Source organism: Calypte anna, chromosome 9 (assembly GCF_003957555.1).
Source record: "Calypte anna isolate BGI_N300 chromosome 9, bCalAnn1_v1.p, whole genome shotgun sequence".
In the NCBI taxonomy this organism is placed as follows: domain Eukaryota; kingdom Metazoa; phylum Chordata; class Aves; order Apodiformes; family Trochilidae; genus Calypte; species Calypte anna.
In genome coordinates this window covers 14,404,873-14,422,085 of record NC_044255.1, presented here as the reverse complement: position 1 = coordinate 14,422,085, position 17,213 = coordinate 14,404,873, and the positions used below count along the sequence as shown (strand labels likewise).

The window sequence follows — 17,213 nt, the reverse complement described above, 5'->3', positions numbered from 1 at the left end:
TCTTTCTGAGGGAAGAGGACTATCTCTTGCTGGGAAGGTTTAGTTTTTGTTTAGCAGAGGAGAAATAGCCTGGGTTCACCTGCTAACAACACAGGTGTAATTGCGTATCTCAGACCATTGATTTTTCCTGTTCTTTTTCTCCTGGAAGCTGTAGTTGAGGAGACTCCTGGGCAAGATTAGTGTTTTGTAACCAGTCAAATGCTGCATTGCTTCATTATTAAAATCCTCCTGATATACTATCAGATGTTTTGATCAGTTATTGATATTTAATTGTCAATTCACCATTGATTTGTTTCTGACTTTGATTTCATGACTGCAATATACAGTCCTCATTAGCTCATTACCATACCAAGGATGCAGATCTAGTTTGGTTTGATTGTTTATTCATTAGCAAGAAACCTCCCAGAATGTGCACAGGACATTTTTTTTTTTCTTTCAAAATCACAATCAGAGCCTGAAGTCTAAAGATGTTGCAGGTGAGCTGAGTTATTAAGGTTGTCTCTTAATGCTTACTTACACCCTGTGCAGTAGGAGCTTGCTGGGGGGGAATAGGGTCAGGTATGACAGCAGTGTGACTGCTTTCCTGATGGATGTTGGTGGCTTACCAAAGCTCTTTGCTTAGGTGTAAGTTCCAGCTGAGGCCCAACATTTGATCCTTCAGTGCCAACAGCCCTTTAGCTTTCTCTAGATTTTCACTAACTTCTAAGGAGCATTTTTGTGTATTTGGGCATCTCAGTCTCATTGCTTCATTTCCCAGGAACAGGCAGAGCCAGGGACACAGCTGGGACCTGGGTCTCTCAGGTTTCCACCCTGCTGTACCTGCCCTGTGGCTTCTCCTTGACCTTGGGGCTCCTCCTTTCCTTTTCTGTTGACTGCTCACAGCTCTGTGCAGTCTGCCAGGGCTTCTGCTGGTTACAGGTTATGGAAAAACAGCAAAGTATTGCAGGTAAGCTCTTTGCTAAGTTGATTTCATGCCTTACAGATAGGTATTGATTTCCTAAATTTGATATACACAAGTGAGAGAGAATAAGGCAATGACATGTACAGTGGTTCTCTTTTCTGCATGCACTATTTTTTCATCTCACTTCATCAACCAGCCTCCTTCGTGTGGATTCTTAACACCTGCTCTAATTAGGACTCACTGTGACCCTGTGAACAGGACTATCTTCTACCACAGCTGCATTAACATTTTCCCAAAATATGTGTTTCATTCCTTTCTACATGCACTGTAACATGATTTTGGTGTGAATTCAGTAGATTTGACAAATTAATTCCATCAGGTAGGAATGTTACTTCAGAAATCTGTTGTCCTTACATGTTGTAACACTAGTGAGATACAATAAATGTAGTTGCCTTTGACTCGTGTTTCTCTAGCCCATGTCTTTTTGCCCATAAAGATGCTTTGGTGACCTGTTCTGAGTCCTGTGAGGGAAGTCACTGCTGTCCTGCAAGGACACACAGAAGGCAGCAGCACAAACAGGATTAGCCCTTGGGAAAGTGGGGTGCCATTTTGGAGGATTCCTGCTCAACTTCCCAGAACCCAGATCCTGATGCACACCTACAGCAATGGCTCCAGGACAGCTGTAGACTTTATCCCAGTTTAGAAACATCTGTCTATAGTAATTTCATAAAACTGCCAAGAGAGACAAAGTAAAATTCTGCCAAGAAAGAGAGGATTTTTCTATCATTTGGGGCTGGACCCCCACAGTTCGTTGTTCTGCATCTGCTAAATATTGTGAGCAGCTGAAATTGTCCCAGGCTGAAATACTCTGTCCAAGCCCTGCTATAGGGAGTAGAACACAATTTTCTTCCAGCAATTCTGAGGTCCCTGCTGTAAGGTGCTTTTGAGCATGAAAGGCAACAGCCAGACTTGTGCCATGTAGTGACCCAAAGAGAGGCAGCATCTCTCCCAGGTCCCATCCTCTTCCACCATGTGCAAAAGCCCTTAGCCCATAATTCAGACTCTTCAGATGATAAAAAGCAGACTAATGAGCATTTCTATTATTTTCCCACCTTTCGCGTGCAACCTTCTTGGCAGCCCTGACTGATCCCCTGTTAACTCTTTTGGTTTTGTTCTGTTTTGCCTCAGACATAGTTTATGACTTTATTATTCAGCTCTTGCTGTGTAAAGGTGAAAGTCCAGTCGTATGCCTCACCATGTTCCCTTTGTCTCTTGCTTCCAGATGATAACCAAGCAATTATCTCCACTGCAATGCTCCCATTTCTCCCTCTTAAGGTTTACTCACAACAAGTTCCTCCACAAATACATCTGGATTCACATATTTTCTGGGTTTTCCTAGGGCAATTTACCATTACTTCTTAAAGCCAGCAGGAAGTATAAGCCAGAGGATGTGAGGCAGCCAGAGGGTCACAGCAGAACAAGTGCAAGACTCAGGTCCTAAGGTGATGAATTCTACAGAAATGGCTCGTTTTTCCTTCTGGAAACATTTGCCCGACTGCATTAACTGCCCTCGTTAAGTTTTGTAAGAATAAGAACACAGGTCTGGAGAAACACCTGGGGCAGACTGGGAGAAACAACTTTTGAAGACAAGGGTATGTCAGTGGGGCCATCCCAAATACGTCTGTAGAAAAAAACCTATCCCTTTCTCCATTCCATCAATCAGGAAGCCAAGTAGCAGGGCAGAGCCCACTGAGCCTGCTCTCAGGGTACTCTCATTCCCCACCTCAAGCCAGCAACAAGATCAATTTATGCTCCCCTCTGGAGCACCCCTATAAGAACTTCTTTGTGCATACAGCTCCTGGTCTTCAGTGGTTTTTGGCAGCACCCATGACTCCTGTCAAGTGTGACAGCACACAGGATCTCCTGTGGTGGTGACTCCAGCTGAAGCCTGATTTTGTGAGAGCCAAGAACTTGCTTTACTATAAGCTGCTTAGGGCAATTTTGATGGAATCACTTTATTCCTTTTGTAAATGATTAAAGCACCCCAAACATGAAGCCGAATGCGCTGGAATGTACCTTAGTAGCAGGGAAACACAAACCTGTTTCCCACGAGTTGTTTCTGCAAGAGCAGCAGCATCGTGGGTACATTGCCAAAGGCCTCGCTTGCCCTCTGTTGGGAGGCTGGGGAAGGATTCACCACCACTGTCAGAAGTGCCACTCATTGGACCTTGTGAAATAGGGATACGGAGTGAAGGAGGCATAGAAAACAGAGCAGTCCTTGCTTGTTAACCTCTCCAGCCATCTGATTAGAAGGTGACATTCCATGAAATTAAAGATAGCAATTTATTTAGAGCCAAGCAATTAATAAGCGGCAGACGGTAATGTTTTATGCAGCTGATAATGCAGACAGCTTCTGGGGTTCACTGCCACGAAGGGGTCACTGAAGAAAATGCAGTGCGCAGGTGGGAAGTGATGGCTGATTTAATGCCCACTAGCAGCCTATGAAAGCTGAAGTGACAAACATAATCAAATCTCATGCTTCAGGGCATAAATAGAAGGGATTGAGTAGTGGAAGCAGTTATGTATATAAAATGTCTGAGCCTGAGAGGTGCTGATTACCTGCAACTCTTACTAAGTTCAGACAGCACAAGCACACTCAGGAATTGCTTGACTTCTCCACTGGCTGAGTCTGTACTTGCTAATTTTCCTTATTAATAAACCCTGCAATATTTTAGCCTTCTGGAACAAACATTCATTTTGCTACAGTACCATTTATTTCCTTTCACAAAAGCGTCAAACATTAAAGCTGCTTCTAAAATAAGATTTTATAGGGATAATTTGCAGTGGTGCTGGCACAGAATTTGTCTCTCAAAATATGCTATAATTCTTTATCTAGCAAAGGTACTGATATAGCCTCATTATGAGAATAAGTGAGTGCTTCATAACCTTTAGGGGATTAATTTTCACAGTTTCCTCCCTGACTGAAGGAACTGGAAGTAACCACACTCTACAGGTGGGGAGCTGTGGGCTTCTGTTAACATTTTGGGATACCTAAAATGGACCCAGCTGTCCACTCTGACTGTGAGCTGGTGGCTCCCTGGTCACACAATGTTCCCTGGCACACTTGCCATTGAGAGAGCAGAGGCAGAGAGGTCAGACAGGCTGGATTCAGCCTTCAGCAACCTGCATTGATAAAAAAAGGAAATCTTTGCTTTCATCTGGAATCTGGCTAAGAGGGAAATTCACCTTTCCTCTGTAATTTGAGAACTAGTCAGGATAATACCTCCTAGGAATGGCTTAGGTAAATCTGATCCTGCTTGGGTAAAAAATTGTCTTCTTGAAGTCTCTTTCTCATTCTACCTGCTGTGGTCACCTCAAAGAAAATGACATATTTTACCCTAATAAATTTCTGTAGCTAAGCACCAAATATTTAGCCTCATAATTCATACTTGTGAGGAACTGCCATATGAGTCCTGGGACATTCCGAACTCATAAGTCTGCCACTCTAGGGCAAAAGTAGCTGGGAACACTCATCATGAAATGAAAGACAGCTTAAATGAGCTCACTCACTTTTTTCATATCCTGTAGCCAGCTCCTGCTCCTGCCCACTGCCCCCCACAGTCCCCCTTGCTTTCCCTCCCTAGCTGTAAATTTGCTGCCTTTTGCACTACACAAATTTGATCTGCTGTGCTAAATATTTTAAATGTGGCAAATGATCCTTCATTGCAGAGTGACATGATTACATTACAATGTATTAGAACAACATGACTTTGCCAGAGGGTGTTTACTGGCTCCATGCCAAGTGAAGGAGGCAGCCCAAGTTTGAGAAGTAACTATCAAGTCATTTATCAACATTCGGTCCTAAAACACATGGGTTTGCATGAGTGCAAGCAGCCTTAGAGAGATAAATCTGGAGGCTGAGCCAGAAACCCCAAATACAGACAGACCTTTGAAGGAGTTTCTTGAAATCCAGAGCCTTATCAAAATGTCAAGTTGAGCTCCTGTGACAGATTAAACACATGTTTTTGGCATTTATTCTGCTGCATTTTGTCTCCCCTTTTAGGCTCAGATGAGATATGCGATGATTTTCAGTCTCTTTGGATTCTCCTTCCCTGGAGATATTTAAAAAGAGACTGGATGTGGCACTCAGTGCCATAGTCTAGCAACTGCAACGGTGGTTCAAGGGTTGGACTCGATGATCTCTGAGGTCCCTTCCAACCCAGCCAATTCCATGATTCTATGATTCTCTTGCCCAGCTTGTAGAAAGGGCTGATGATTTGATCTCACATTACTGTAGCATGATGGAAGATCTCCAGTGAACCAAGAAGAATCACAGGGAGCCAACATATGGCACCTAGAGCTTGTTTTCCTTCATAATATCCTCATAGGATGGAGGTAACTCAGTCCCCCCAAGGCTGAACTGTGCGACAGGAGGAGAGGACATCTCTGCAGTCATGCAAGGGCCGGGAGATATGGAGAATGGGCACTGAGGTGCTTCACTTGCTGGAAAAAAGCAAAGCTATAATTGTATAGCAAACAGGCATGAAGAGCAAGTGTGAGAGTGAGAGAGGCAAGCCTGGGAGGAGCTGTCAAACCACTTGGTATCAAGAAAGGCCTGGATGTAATTTTTGAAGCATGGCATTGCAAAACCTCTCACCACAAACTCCAGATGCAAGAAGCATGAACACAGGAATTTGGGTGCGTTTGGGGTGGGTCCTCCCTGTGGAGACACTATTCATGACCATCCAGAAAGCAGGCAATACCTCCTCTGGGAAGGGCTTAGTCTAATGACAGAATTAGCTTTTTTCTTCTTGGAGGGACTGTTGTCTGACCCAGCCTGCTGACAGTATTCCAGGTCCATGCTGGGTGCTATACATAGTCACTGTAGCCTGGTGCTCCTGGGGGAATGCTGAGGGTGGCTACCATGATGAACAGCATCCATCAAGGTGCACTCCAGGGTGCATCAGCCAGTTGAACTGTCTGCTGGGGTGGCTCAAGGACACTGGTGAAGTTTTGCCTGAGTAAGAAATTCAGGTCATATGTTGGAAAGGTCTGCCTGACCCGAGGCAGTGACCATGGTTGAGTATGTTGGGTAGCTGAGTGCCCTGGACTCAAAGAGGTCTCACACATCTCAAGCCCAGACTAGACACCTTTGGGACAGATGGACACAGGGAGAGCACTAAGTCCTACTGAAGGTATAGCTGGGGAAAAGAGGATATGGCTTGCTGAAACCCTCCAGTCCATGGTCCAAAGATGCCTGAGCTAGGAACTCCACTGTTCACCAGAAATACAACACCCAGCTGCAACCCAGATCCCACTGAAGCCTGTCTGCTTCTTACTGGGCTAGGGATGGGCTGTTTGAAGCCCGATGGGCTCAACAGGGCCTTGCAGAAGGTGAGGACAGGACTCACCACAAAAGGCATCCGAGCTGCTGAGGGCGAGGACAGCCAGGGTGTGCTGAGGGGGGAGGCAGCTCCGCTGTCTCAGACAGCACTGCAGGCAGCAGCAGATCCCACAGGACAGCAGCAAGGCCAGGAAAAACAACATCAGGAACCTGAGACAGAAGCAGCATGGGAAGAACGGTACCATCACCATCTGCAGGCAGGACCGACAGATGGCTGCGTGTCTTCCAATTAACATATTCATTAACATTCTTTGCAAATAGCCACTAAATGTTGTGGCTTCCCCATCAGCATACTGGACATGATCAAATCCCTGGAAACCAATGCCTTGGTACTGAGTGCTCAGAGCTAAGTCATGGCTGGAAATTCAAACATTTCTCTCCAAAGTCATTCATCAGTTTTACCCGACTTAGTTGTCAGTGTACAGTGAGGAGGATATGGATAAATGATTCCCATTAGTCAGTAAAGACAGAATACAAGGACAACCCAGGAGCAAAGCTTTCTAGCTATCAGTCTCTCTTAATGCCTTTCTTTCTATATATCCATCAAATAATATTAGTTGCCAGGTTTTCTCTTGAAAGCAGATCTTAAACTTACCACACATACCAGCTGCTGAAGTTTTCATCGCTCTGCCCAATGCACCTAAAAAGGGAAAAAGAAAAATACTTTCAGACCAGCATGTAGTGACAGAACCCTCTCCAATGCAAGTCTGCCAGCACAAAGAAAAGCATCATCAGTAAGCAGAGGCTTGAGAAATTTTCCTCTAACAAGAGAACCCTATTAAAAGTTTCTCTATGCAGGTGGGAGCAGATGCAGATGATGTCTGAAGCAGCGAGCAACCTTTCAACACCAGCCCCTGCCACCAGCATTTTAGCTGAAAGCCGAATAGTTTCCAACATCTCTTTCCTCTTTGGGAAGAAAAATCAAACAGCCTTTTCCTGAAAGCCCTTGGTCCTCTGCTGTGCCAGTGTGCATGGCAGGAGCACAGCATCCCTTAAAGAGCCCAGGGTGGGAGCAGCCACAGGTGAGAAAACAGAGAACCACACTTACCTCTCGCCAAACTCACAGGCCGTCTCAGAGTCTCCTAACTGAAAACACATGGAAATCAGAGAGGGCAGATATGTGTTGGTTTTTTTAACGATTTACCAGTGTAACTGCTGATCTTACAGGGGATATTTGGAGAGGAAGAGCTGTAGAGGTGCAGATCCTACAGGGATGAGAAGCTGCCATCCCCTAGGGACCAAAGGGCAAAGCCCTCTCCTCTGCATGTCTCTGGCCTGAACCATCCCATGTTGAGACCAGTAGAAAACCTCACAGAGAGCTTGGGAAGTTCAATAGTTTGCAGATGAAAGCTAGGCTACGGGGAAAGCATTTCTTTTGATGTGAAAGAGGGAAGGATGAGATCAGGGAGACACAAGCAGATGCTGGGGACCTGTTTACAGGGCTTTGCTATCCATAATTATCTGTTGAAAATGTTCCATGGCCAAATTCTTAGTCAGTAGCTCATTTTCCAGTAGCTAATTGTAAACATAGCCATAAATTTGTGCTGGTTTGACCAGACATGTGCTCTACCTAGCATTTTCCTCTTTTCAGATAGTTGTGGTACATCATTCCCAGAGTCAGGTTTCAGGTATTGCAAATATGTGAACCTGAAACTTGTTTTTCAGGTATATTTCCTACTCAAGCAGGCTTGCTTTCACAAGCTGTGTTGATCTTAGCCTCAGTTTCAGATTATTTGGACAAAAAGTAACCAGAGTGGTTCATCAGTATGACTGAATTGAATTCAATACAATCTTCAGCTTACTCATAGATGTGTTGTAACATTTGTCCAGATTTGCTACGAAGAACTTGAGATCAGGAATAGAATTGCAATAATACTGTGAAGTAGAATGAGCAAGATTGAAGAATTCAGTTTTATTTATTGGAGAAAACTAATAGAATGTAATCTTATCCAGACTAAATCATTACTTTGAATTTCCTTCTGTGTATTTCCAAAACACACAGAGAATTCTCAGTTTCTCTGGGTCAAACAAGTTCTGTTGTGTATTAGAAATTTGTATCAAATACATCTAAATTGAGAGATCTTCAGATTACTTCTTTGTAAGGATTTTGTTGTGCAAAGCTTGTGTCACGGCTTGGGGCAAGAAATCACCTCACAAACCTGCGTCTGATCTTGTGCACACATTGTCCTTCAGTTCCTAGTTTTATCAGAGAACTTTATGCATAATAAGTCTTTAATATAAAACATTATCTATGAAATTTCATGAGTGGTTGGAACTTAAATGAGGAACAGAGAAAAAGACAGAAGCTTGAACTCTTTCAGACGTGTCCTTTTAAAACTGAGATAATTTGCCATGTCACACATGCACCCTGGTACAGAATATTATTTTTTTCCCACTTTAGCTGATTATTAGAATACCAGAACAAAACCAGACAGCTGATCACTGTGATTATGTGTAACTTTAGTATTCTTCATGGCTCAATGACAACCTCTGCACTCTCTTTTATCATCCTTCAAGCCACCTTAGCATATTTAAACTGCAGCAAAGTGCATCTGCTCTGAGGCAGGAATCTACCAATGCAGTCAAACACCCACTCTGCTGCTGGAGACCCATATTCTGCTTTTTGCATAGCCATAGGCAGAATAAAAGATTAGGGTAGTAATGTTTTCTCTGCATTAACTGGAACAGTAAATCCTCCCAAAATTCGTCAGGTACTCAAAAATTCTTCCCCCTCCCCTCCTCCAAAATTAAAAAGACCTGATGACTAAATTCAATAGAAGTTGAAATCTTCCCCCCACAAAATCCCTAAAATCAGCTGGGTCCTAGAGTGAAGGGTTTTATTACCTGGAAGAAGGTAAAACACAGAACTCCAGTTCTTGTGGCCCATGAAGTGAAACAGAAAGCTCCATGTCTCTGCATCACGAGCAGGAGAAACGTGGGAAGAGCTTTGCTTGCAGCAGTGCTTTACCCTCTGTAATTTGGGGCTTTTAAGACTTCTCTGCACATTGTGCCTTCAGCCAGAAAACATGTTACCCAATAGCTTCCTGCACTTCACAAATTACCGCTAGCCAGGGAGTGAATTTGGGTTTGCACGGACACACTGAAACACCTGCTAGTAGTTAAAGGAACACTATTTTAAGGTCAGCACCTTGCAGTTGTTTCAGCATTTTCATAGCTGTTGACAAATTCCTGTTGCTGAAGCTCAGTTTCATATTAACCCACGTCTGTATTTAACAGGACCTGCTACAACTAACCACTGAAGAGGGTATTGTGTGACCAGGGTTTCATTACGTTTCTCTCAGATGCAATTCTGGCATTACAGAAAAGCAAAGCCATCTCTAACCATCTCCTATGCACTTAGCCTGCCACCCCAAACACGTGGACCAAGAAGGAAGGATCCCTTCTCAGTCTGAGACAGCCACCACCAGCATATGCAGCTGCCAGGGGTTGTTTTGCTAGGAAAATGCAACCAAAAAGCCACACATCCCCAGTGGTTCTCCTAAGGGATACAAAATTTCACTGCACAATATAAGGACCAATTTGACCCTAACAGCTATATCCAGATGACATAATTTAGACAGGGGTGGAAGGTGGTTTGGGCCATAGCTCTGATTCTGCCCTTCCCACAGAAGGGACAATCCAGGTTTGTTTGGTAGTCAGTAATCGCTTGTCACTGAAGTTCAGAGCCTGTGACTGAAACACATCATTAACTACAGTTCTTCCAGATTTAACACAAAGGGTGCTGCTATGAATATGTTTAGCTTTTACACCAGAAGTTAAGCATTATTCTGTGATGCCATTAATTCAGTAATGATTGACAAAGCTAAGCTACTCTTGAGATACACCTTTGCTTCAAATAAAATGTCGAGACCTCTCACCAACTCTGGTACACATACTCAATCCAGATTTAAAAAAAAAAAAGTAGGCCCTGCTCCTTTCTCCTCATCTACTTCCTGATGAAAAGTTTGGGATCTTTTGCCTTCTCAATCAATTACATCCACCTCATCAGTGGACCCAGGAGGCTGTTTGATGATAGATGTTAACTCATGGCCATTAAATTACAAATTATTATTTCCTCATCACCTTTTGTTGCTAGGTGACAAATGCATCTCCCTGGCAGCAACAGGGACAACTGCAACATGCAGCAGTTTGTGATTCTCCATTATCTCTCTGCTTAAAGTCCCTGGTCCTTTCAATGAGAGGAAGATGTGCAGTTCAAACATCATCCAAAGGGTGACTTGAAATTGCTAGAGAAACCACCTCTGCTGTGGGCTGGCTATTGCTGGGCTTCATGGAGGGGATGCAAGACTGGGAGACAGGAGGAACTGGAAAAAGCTGTCAGGTCCAACAGTGCTGAGGTTGGGTGAGGGAACTGATCATGATTTTGTACGTGTATGTACTAGAAGTGATGGCCTTTGATGGCTTGAGTGTCATACAGTAATTTTCAGGCAAGCTTTGGATTGAGACAAAGTTTGAGGGAACACCCAGGGAACCTCTGGATTTAGGTCAGAGTGTGAGAGAATTTACTGGCAAACAGGAGCCTACACAGAACCTCTGGGAGCTCATAAGCACAGCGTACACTTTTTAATAAGTACTTCCTTAGCTGCCTTCAGAGAATTTGGTGACTGCTGGAGATGACTTTTGGGCAAGAAATCACCTTGCTAAGCTTTGACCAGCCTCCTACTACAGTCCAGAACTGAACTGTGGAAGACTTCCAGAAAGAAAGAAAGAAGAGTGGAAGTGGAGGTGTAATAGATATAGGGGAAAGCATAAGATAGGATGGAGAGCAAAGATTTGTAATGTGAAATGGAAAAAGGAAAGTCAGGGTAGCTCTGCTCCCTACATTAAGGTCAACTGATGAGAGTTAATTAAGTGTGCTGGCTTTTTTATGCCAGTGTTTTCACACCATCACAACTGATTTTACCTCCAGCCCAAGTCTGCTGGGAGCTCTCCCCTCCCTTCTTGGCTTCACTGACACAACTGTCTCAGTCTTTGCTTTTGCAGCCACATACTTGGCATCTGGGCTCAAGTCAGGCTATGATCATCCTGGCTGCAAAAATCCCTCCCAGCCTGTCCTGGGAAGTCTCAGGGCAGGTCAGCTGAGCGTAGCAGAAGAGAAGGGTAATGAGGAGGACTGAGGATCAAACAGTGCCTCTGCAGCAAGAGAAATAAAGCAGATTCAGTCTCATCCTTGCATAATATAAGTTGCAAGGAACTGCTTGTTAAAAACACACCAAGATTAATAAATCCAGCTCTGGGGAAAGCTATTTAAGCTAATGGTCAGTGCTGGCATGAGAGCAAATGGAAGCAAACTGGCCGTGAATAAATTGAGTCTGGAAATGCAAAGGAAGTTCACCCCATCCAGAGCAGAGAGGTTGTGCAGCAGCTTGTCTGTGGGAGGAGTGTGGGCATGAAACCAAACGGCTCCCAGGTTGGAAGTCATCCAGTTTCCACAGGGGATGTAACCATTTCATCTGGACTTGCTGACCCAGGGAGTCCTTCCTGCCCCATGGAAACCATCCCAGGAAGTCCTTCGATCTTCAAACCCATCTGGCATGTACAGGAGTCAACCCTGGTCTTGCATGAGCAAGGAAGGATGAACTTCTAAGACAAGCCTTGGTAGAGCAGGCACAGTGTGTTGTCTTTCAGAAGGATTATAACTGGTTGCTGCTCACTGATGAATACAGCCCTTTGTGAGCCTGTGCAGGGGACGTGCTGCACAGGGGGAAGGAAAGACTCCAGGCACTGATTTAAATAAGTGCAAACAAGGAGAATATTGTTCCTCTGTATCGTCCCCAGGAGCAAGGCTTTGCCGGTCACCCTCGGATCTGAGGCAGCTACAGCTGCTTCCACTGCTTTGGATGGTCCAGAGAACCCTTTTATTTGTCCTGGTGTATCAGGAGGCAAAATCCATCAGAGAATGGGGTCAGTGAAGCCTTTTGCCTGGCAGAAAGCTAAAGAAAAAAGAATCTCCTTTTCGGTCAGCTATTTGCAAAAGGGATTTCTCCTATATGGGCATGCATATCTCAGACTGAGAACTGCAGAAAAACTGTCTTTGTTACATGTGTTCATGGAGTCCATAAATCCTTAAATCACATGTTCACAGGAAGTACAAAACTTTAAACTATCCAAAATATAAAGTCCACTGAACTATTGTGAGGAATTGCTGTGAATTGTCCAAATACCCCTGTTCCAACCCTACAATAAACACTTGAAACAGATACTGCAACAACTAAAATATTGACTATACATAAAACTGTTTCAGTAGGAGCTTTTTTGCTCTGGAATTCTCAGGAAGCAATTTCGAGAAGTTCAGCTTTCAAGCAAGAGCCTTTGGCAAGTCTATGACTCTGCTCTCACCATTAAAAACAGAAATCAGTGTGTAGTGTCTTATGGAGAGCTCTGGTGGGGAAATGGGAATCCAAGAGAATTTTAGGAAGTGGTTTATTTTCTTTTTCCCCTCTTAAGGTGAATTTTGTTTTGAAAACTTCATTTGGATCCTAAAAAGAGTTAAAAGTGCCAGAACAACAGGATTTAGGCTAAGCCTACCTGTTGTTCGGTTTTACAGAAAACAGAGCTCAGATTTACCTTTTAAGATCCACTACACCTGAGGAATAAATAGTAGTTTGGCTTCTCTTATTTCTGGCTTAGACAGTGAGATTTGCCTTAATTCCCAGCTCTGTCACTGACTTCCCACATAGCCACAAACTTCTGTATATTACAGCCCACTTGGAAAAAGGGTGTAAGAGACCTTTCATCTCATGCTCTCCAGACAGGCACTGTCCCTCCTGTGGAGTGTATCAGAAATCAGTTCAAAGAGCTGGATAGCCCTTGAGACTTGAGGAACAGAAAAGCAGAATTAAGGCTAAAGCTGATAAAATTAAAAGCTGCTTGAATAAAGGGAAAGATGAAGTATTTAAAAAATACAGTGAAAGTAATCACCAGCAGAAATTTTCCCCCTCGGATTTTTAATTTGAAATTGAAGCTGATTACAGCTACTTGAATCCTGAAGCTTTCTGCTATGTCCTTGTGCTAAAACAGGTTCTCTTTCCTTTAATCAGTTAAAGTTGCATTTGTATTTTAATAATTAGAAATCATATTTGGGTTTGCTTTTTTTTTAATGTGGCTTTTTTTTCATTACTCTGTTGCCAGGAGCTAAGAAATTACAGTTAAAAAAATTAAATGTCTTTTGTATTTTAATCCTTGTAATTTACTTAGCTGCTGGATGTACAAAGAAAAAAGGAGAATAAATTGCTTGAAAACAGATAGAAGCTTAATTTTCCCCTGCCTTTGAGTTACTGGTATCACATTGGACACCATATGAGAGGTTTGGCTGAGCAATTAGTATGAGAATATCTGGCAAATCCTGAAACACATTTTCAAGTCAATTTTCCAGGCAGAACCACTTAGCAATGAATGCTGAAATAAATCATGCTGCTGGTCATTAGCAGCTGGTACATGCACTGCTTAGCCCAGAAACTCCTCTGTCAGGGTTAGCTCTGCCAGAGGAGCCACACAAGCACAGGGACACACACACATCTCTTGGTGCCTCCCGCAACCCCCAGGCACCAAAGGCTCCACTAGCTGTGCCCCTAACTAAAGACACTTGCTGGCATTTCAGTCTCAGGCTTCCTCAGATTTTCCAGATACCTAAAAGCTGCCACAGGTCATGGCTTACAGTCTTACCTTGCATCTTGAACTCTTGCCAGTGGCCCTTTATGGGCTTATTTTGAATTACTGAGAGCTCAAGTACAGCCTGCCTCCTAGAAGGCATTCCCAGTGGTTTCAGACCCTCATTTCTTGCAGGCAGAATCAGCGCTGGGCAGGCTGCAGCCAAATATTCGTGCATGCAGAATTAGGGAGTGCTTATGGATTCAAGAAACACTGTAACAGCAGGCTGCTCTGTAATTTCCTTATTGTGACAGGTGAAAATTCAAATGCTCTGATTAGAAACATGATGAGTTGATGCTTGCTTAGGGCATGATGCTGGGTGTCCACTTACCCCAAGCATGCTGCTGCAGTGGAGATGGGATCAGGGCTGGGATGGGATGATGAGATCCTCTGGGTTTGCTCACCCTCCAGCCAGGTTGCCCTCCTGCCACACAGCTCAGCTCAACTCCCCTCCAGCCCAGTGCCAAGGTAAGAAATGTTGGCTGGAATACCAGATGAAGATCTCATTTCTTCCTCCCTGCTCTCTTGAAGTTTGCTGCATGTATAAACAGATGGAGAGAGATACAGAGGAGTCTTTCAAGGCGGGCAGGGACTGCAAATAAGACCATACAAGAGGCATGTTTAGCATGGCTCGCTCTTCCACTCAATTTGCAAATCCCCCACCAGCTTTTCTGTTTCACTTAATCTCCCAGTTTTGCATCTTCCCCTGGTAATGCCTGAAGAACACAATACTCTTTCAATTCAACACATTCAAACAGGAAGGTTCTGCACAATTCTGTCTTTTAACCTGCCCCTTAAAACTGGTCATTTGATTTCCCTATACACTCCTGCTTCTGTTCCCTCAGTTTCCCTCTTGCCAAGAAGCATTTTCCTAGTATTATGAATCTTCCCAAGCTTATCTTCCCTCTCTAGAGCTGTGGCTCACACTGACTGGAAAGCCTTAGCTTAACCTGAAGCAGGTTTTTATAAACCCCTTGTATCTCACAGGCCTTTGCAGCTCTGGAATCAACAGGTGCAAACACTTAAAGCAAACACTTAAAACAGGTGAGGATGGTTCTGTAGGACCTATTCAATAGGAGGGGACAACAATCTCCCTCTTTTTCTCTGATAATAACATCTTTCTTCTGGAGCAAACAAACTTCAGCTGGCTACTTTTGTAAATTCCTTGCTTGCATATGCAGTTGGGTTTATTTGTGCTGTAACAGTACTTTGATGTTCAGGGTGTCAGGGGCTGCAGAAATATCAGACTTCTGCTACGTGTGAGAGTTTGGATGTCAGAGAAGTGACATTCTTCTCAGTTCCACCTGCACAGTGCTCTATATGGATCTGGTTTATGACCTCCCCATTCTTGCAAGGTGTTACTCCCACACCAGTTTTCCCAAAATTCTTTCCAGTTTGCTGCAGACATTGATTAGCCCAAATTCTATGTCAGGAGAAAATATTTCGCTTACATTGCCTCTTGGGATGTCTGGGCACAGTGTTTGGGTGACGGCTGAGTCTTTGAGAGACTTGGTGGCAGTGCTGGCCCTGGAGCCCAGGAGTGATGAGGTTCAGCTGCACTGTGTTAGAGATCAGGGCTTGGACACCTGAAGGTTTGCCTGGGGAAGGCTTTCTAGAAATATATCCTTGGTGCAACAGAGCAGTACCATATGAACACTGAAAATCCCAGCTCAGACACTCACCTCATCTCCTGTGCCCAGACCTCATCATCCTGGAGGTTCTCACCCATGCTGTCCTTAGTCTTGCAAGCTCTGGTGTCAGGAACTGAACAAATGGGTTAATCCTGCAAGACGCAAAGTTCCCTCTGCCTGCAGGCAGGATAGATGGTGCTGGGTTATCCCCAGGGTGAAACCCAGGCAGTCGGCTCCTGCCAGGGAGGATGTTGCACCAGGGGCCCAACACTGCATTGGCTGTAGCAGTTGGGCCCTGAATGGGGCACAGCCATATGTGAATTTACTATTCCTTCTCAAATGCTAATTAGTTATTTACATAAAACTTTGGAACATTTTAATTAGTTGCATTAATTTAGAATTCACAGAAAGAGAGCTATAAAAGTCTATTATATGGGATGCTTATTCAAATTAAGCTTGAAATGGCACATGGTGGTGTACTTGCAAACCTCCTGCCAACACAGTCAGAAAAAAGAGAGGGTGGCCAGGCTTTGAGTGAGGCTGTGAGGAGACTGGCATTTCTGCTGCATTGGATAAAGCTGAGAAGCCAGTCCTTGTTAAGGAGATGGGCCTTGTCCCCTCAAGGCACCAGCTTGACAGCCCTAGACTCATATTGTCCCAGTGTTGTGTTTAACTTGTTCTCCTCCTCAATGGAGCTATAACACTTCTCTGTTTTCTACTGACCAACTATTTTCTTCAAAACTTCTAGGAAGCCCGTATTGTATTTGAGTTGATTTGAGATTATTCAAATCAGACTAAAAATGGTTGTAGGTTTGTGGAGCCACAGGAATCATGGATGGACATCGGTCCATCAGTCATATGATCACTCTGTCCTGCTTCTTTAGGAGGCTTGGTGATGCAAACAAATGTACCTCCAGTGCAGACTTGTCCACTGGGTTACAAGCTCCCACAGGACTGCTTCACAGGCCTCTGCCATTCAGCTCAAACCCTGGGATGGGCATCACAAGGTAGCAAACCTACCTTCTGCTCTGTGCAGGCTGTGACAGTGTGCCCATGGTTCCTTTGCATGGTTCCACCTGCAGGTACTGCCTACACTGGCAATAAAGGCAAAGTGTGCTGGCCCTGTCTCAGCTGCATCTTTATTCTGAAGGCAGGCAGAGAAGGACTGTAACCAAGTTCTTCTTTCCTCAGCACTAAATTCAGTTTAAGCAGAGCTGCCTGTTTGTGGCTAGACTGATAACTCAGTGAATCCATCTGTCTTGAGATGTTACAGAATCTAAATTGCACCATCACCATTAATCCCAAGATAGAGAAATGCCCAAGAAGCTACATAAAACACAAGACATTCTGCCCTAAGATTTCATCTGGCAGGGAAAATTGTTTTCTGAATGAATACAGCAGTCATACCTCTTGAGGTTAAAGACTCGATTTTAAAAATCTAGAATTACTCCAAGTATACTTTTACTCAAAACCATCTTCCTTGAAGGAAGGGAAGTTCCAGCATCACAACCCAGTTGAGGTGGAGCTGCTGTCTGCCTGAAGAGCTTGAAGACAGCATGGAGTGAGGAAAATGCTATGCTACATCCAAAACATTGCAGAGTTCATA

The 17,213-nt window shown here is 44.0% G+C and overlaps 1 protein-coding gene across 1 annotated transcript; it reads right to left on the bottom strand.

The window, feature by feature from the left end:
- Positions 1 to 5,098: 5,098 nt before the first annotated feature.
- Positions 5,099 to 9,233, bottom strand: TMEM207 (transmembrane protein 207). Its single transcript, XM_008493318.2, has 5 exons — positions 9,150 to 9,233; positions 7,354 to 7,391; positions 6,901 to 6,945; positions 6,313 to 6,455; positions 5,099 to 5,404 (listed from the first exon to the last, which is right to left on the bottom strand). Exons 1-5 carry the CDS (start codon positions 9,222 to 9,224, stop codon positions 5,256 to 5,258), a joined length of 450 nt encoding a protein of 149 aa, XP_008491540.1. The 5' UTR covers positions 9,225 to 9,233; the 3' UTR covers positions 5,099 to 5,255.
- Between the last annotated feature and the right edge of the window lie 7,980 nt (positions 9,234 to 17,213).

What these genes read in the sequence shown, in the direction of transcription:
- TMEM207 (XM_008493318.2), bottom strand. Translation starts at nt 9,224, where the DNA reads ATGCAGAGACATGGAGCTTTCTGTTTCACTTCATGGGCCACAAGAACT. An exon ending in TGTGTTTTACCTTCTTCCAG is followed by an intron (nt 7,392 to 9,149) that starts GTAATAAAACCC and finishes ATGTGTTTTCAG; the next exon opens with TTAGGAGACTCTGAGACGGC. An exon ending in CAGCTCGGATGCCTTTTGTG is followed by an intron (nt 5,405 to 6,312) that starts GTGAGTCCTGTC and finishes GCTTTTTTCCAG; the next exon opens with CAAGTGAAGCACCTCAGTGC.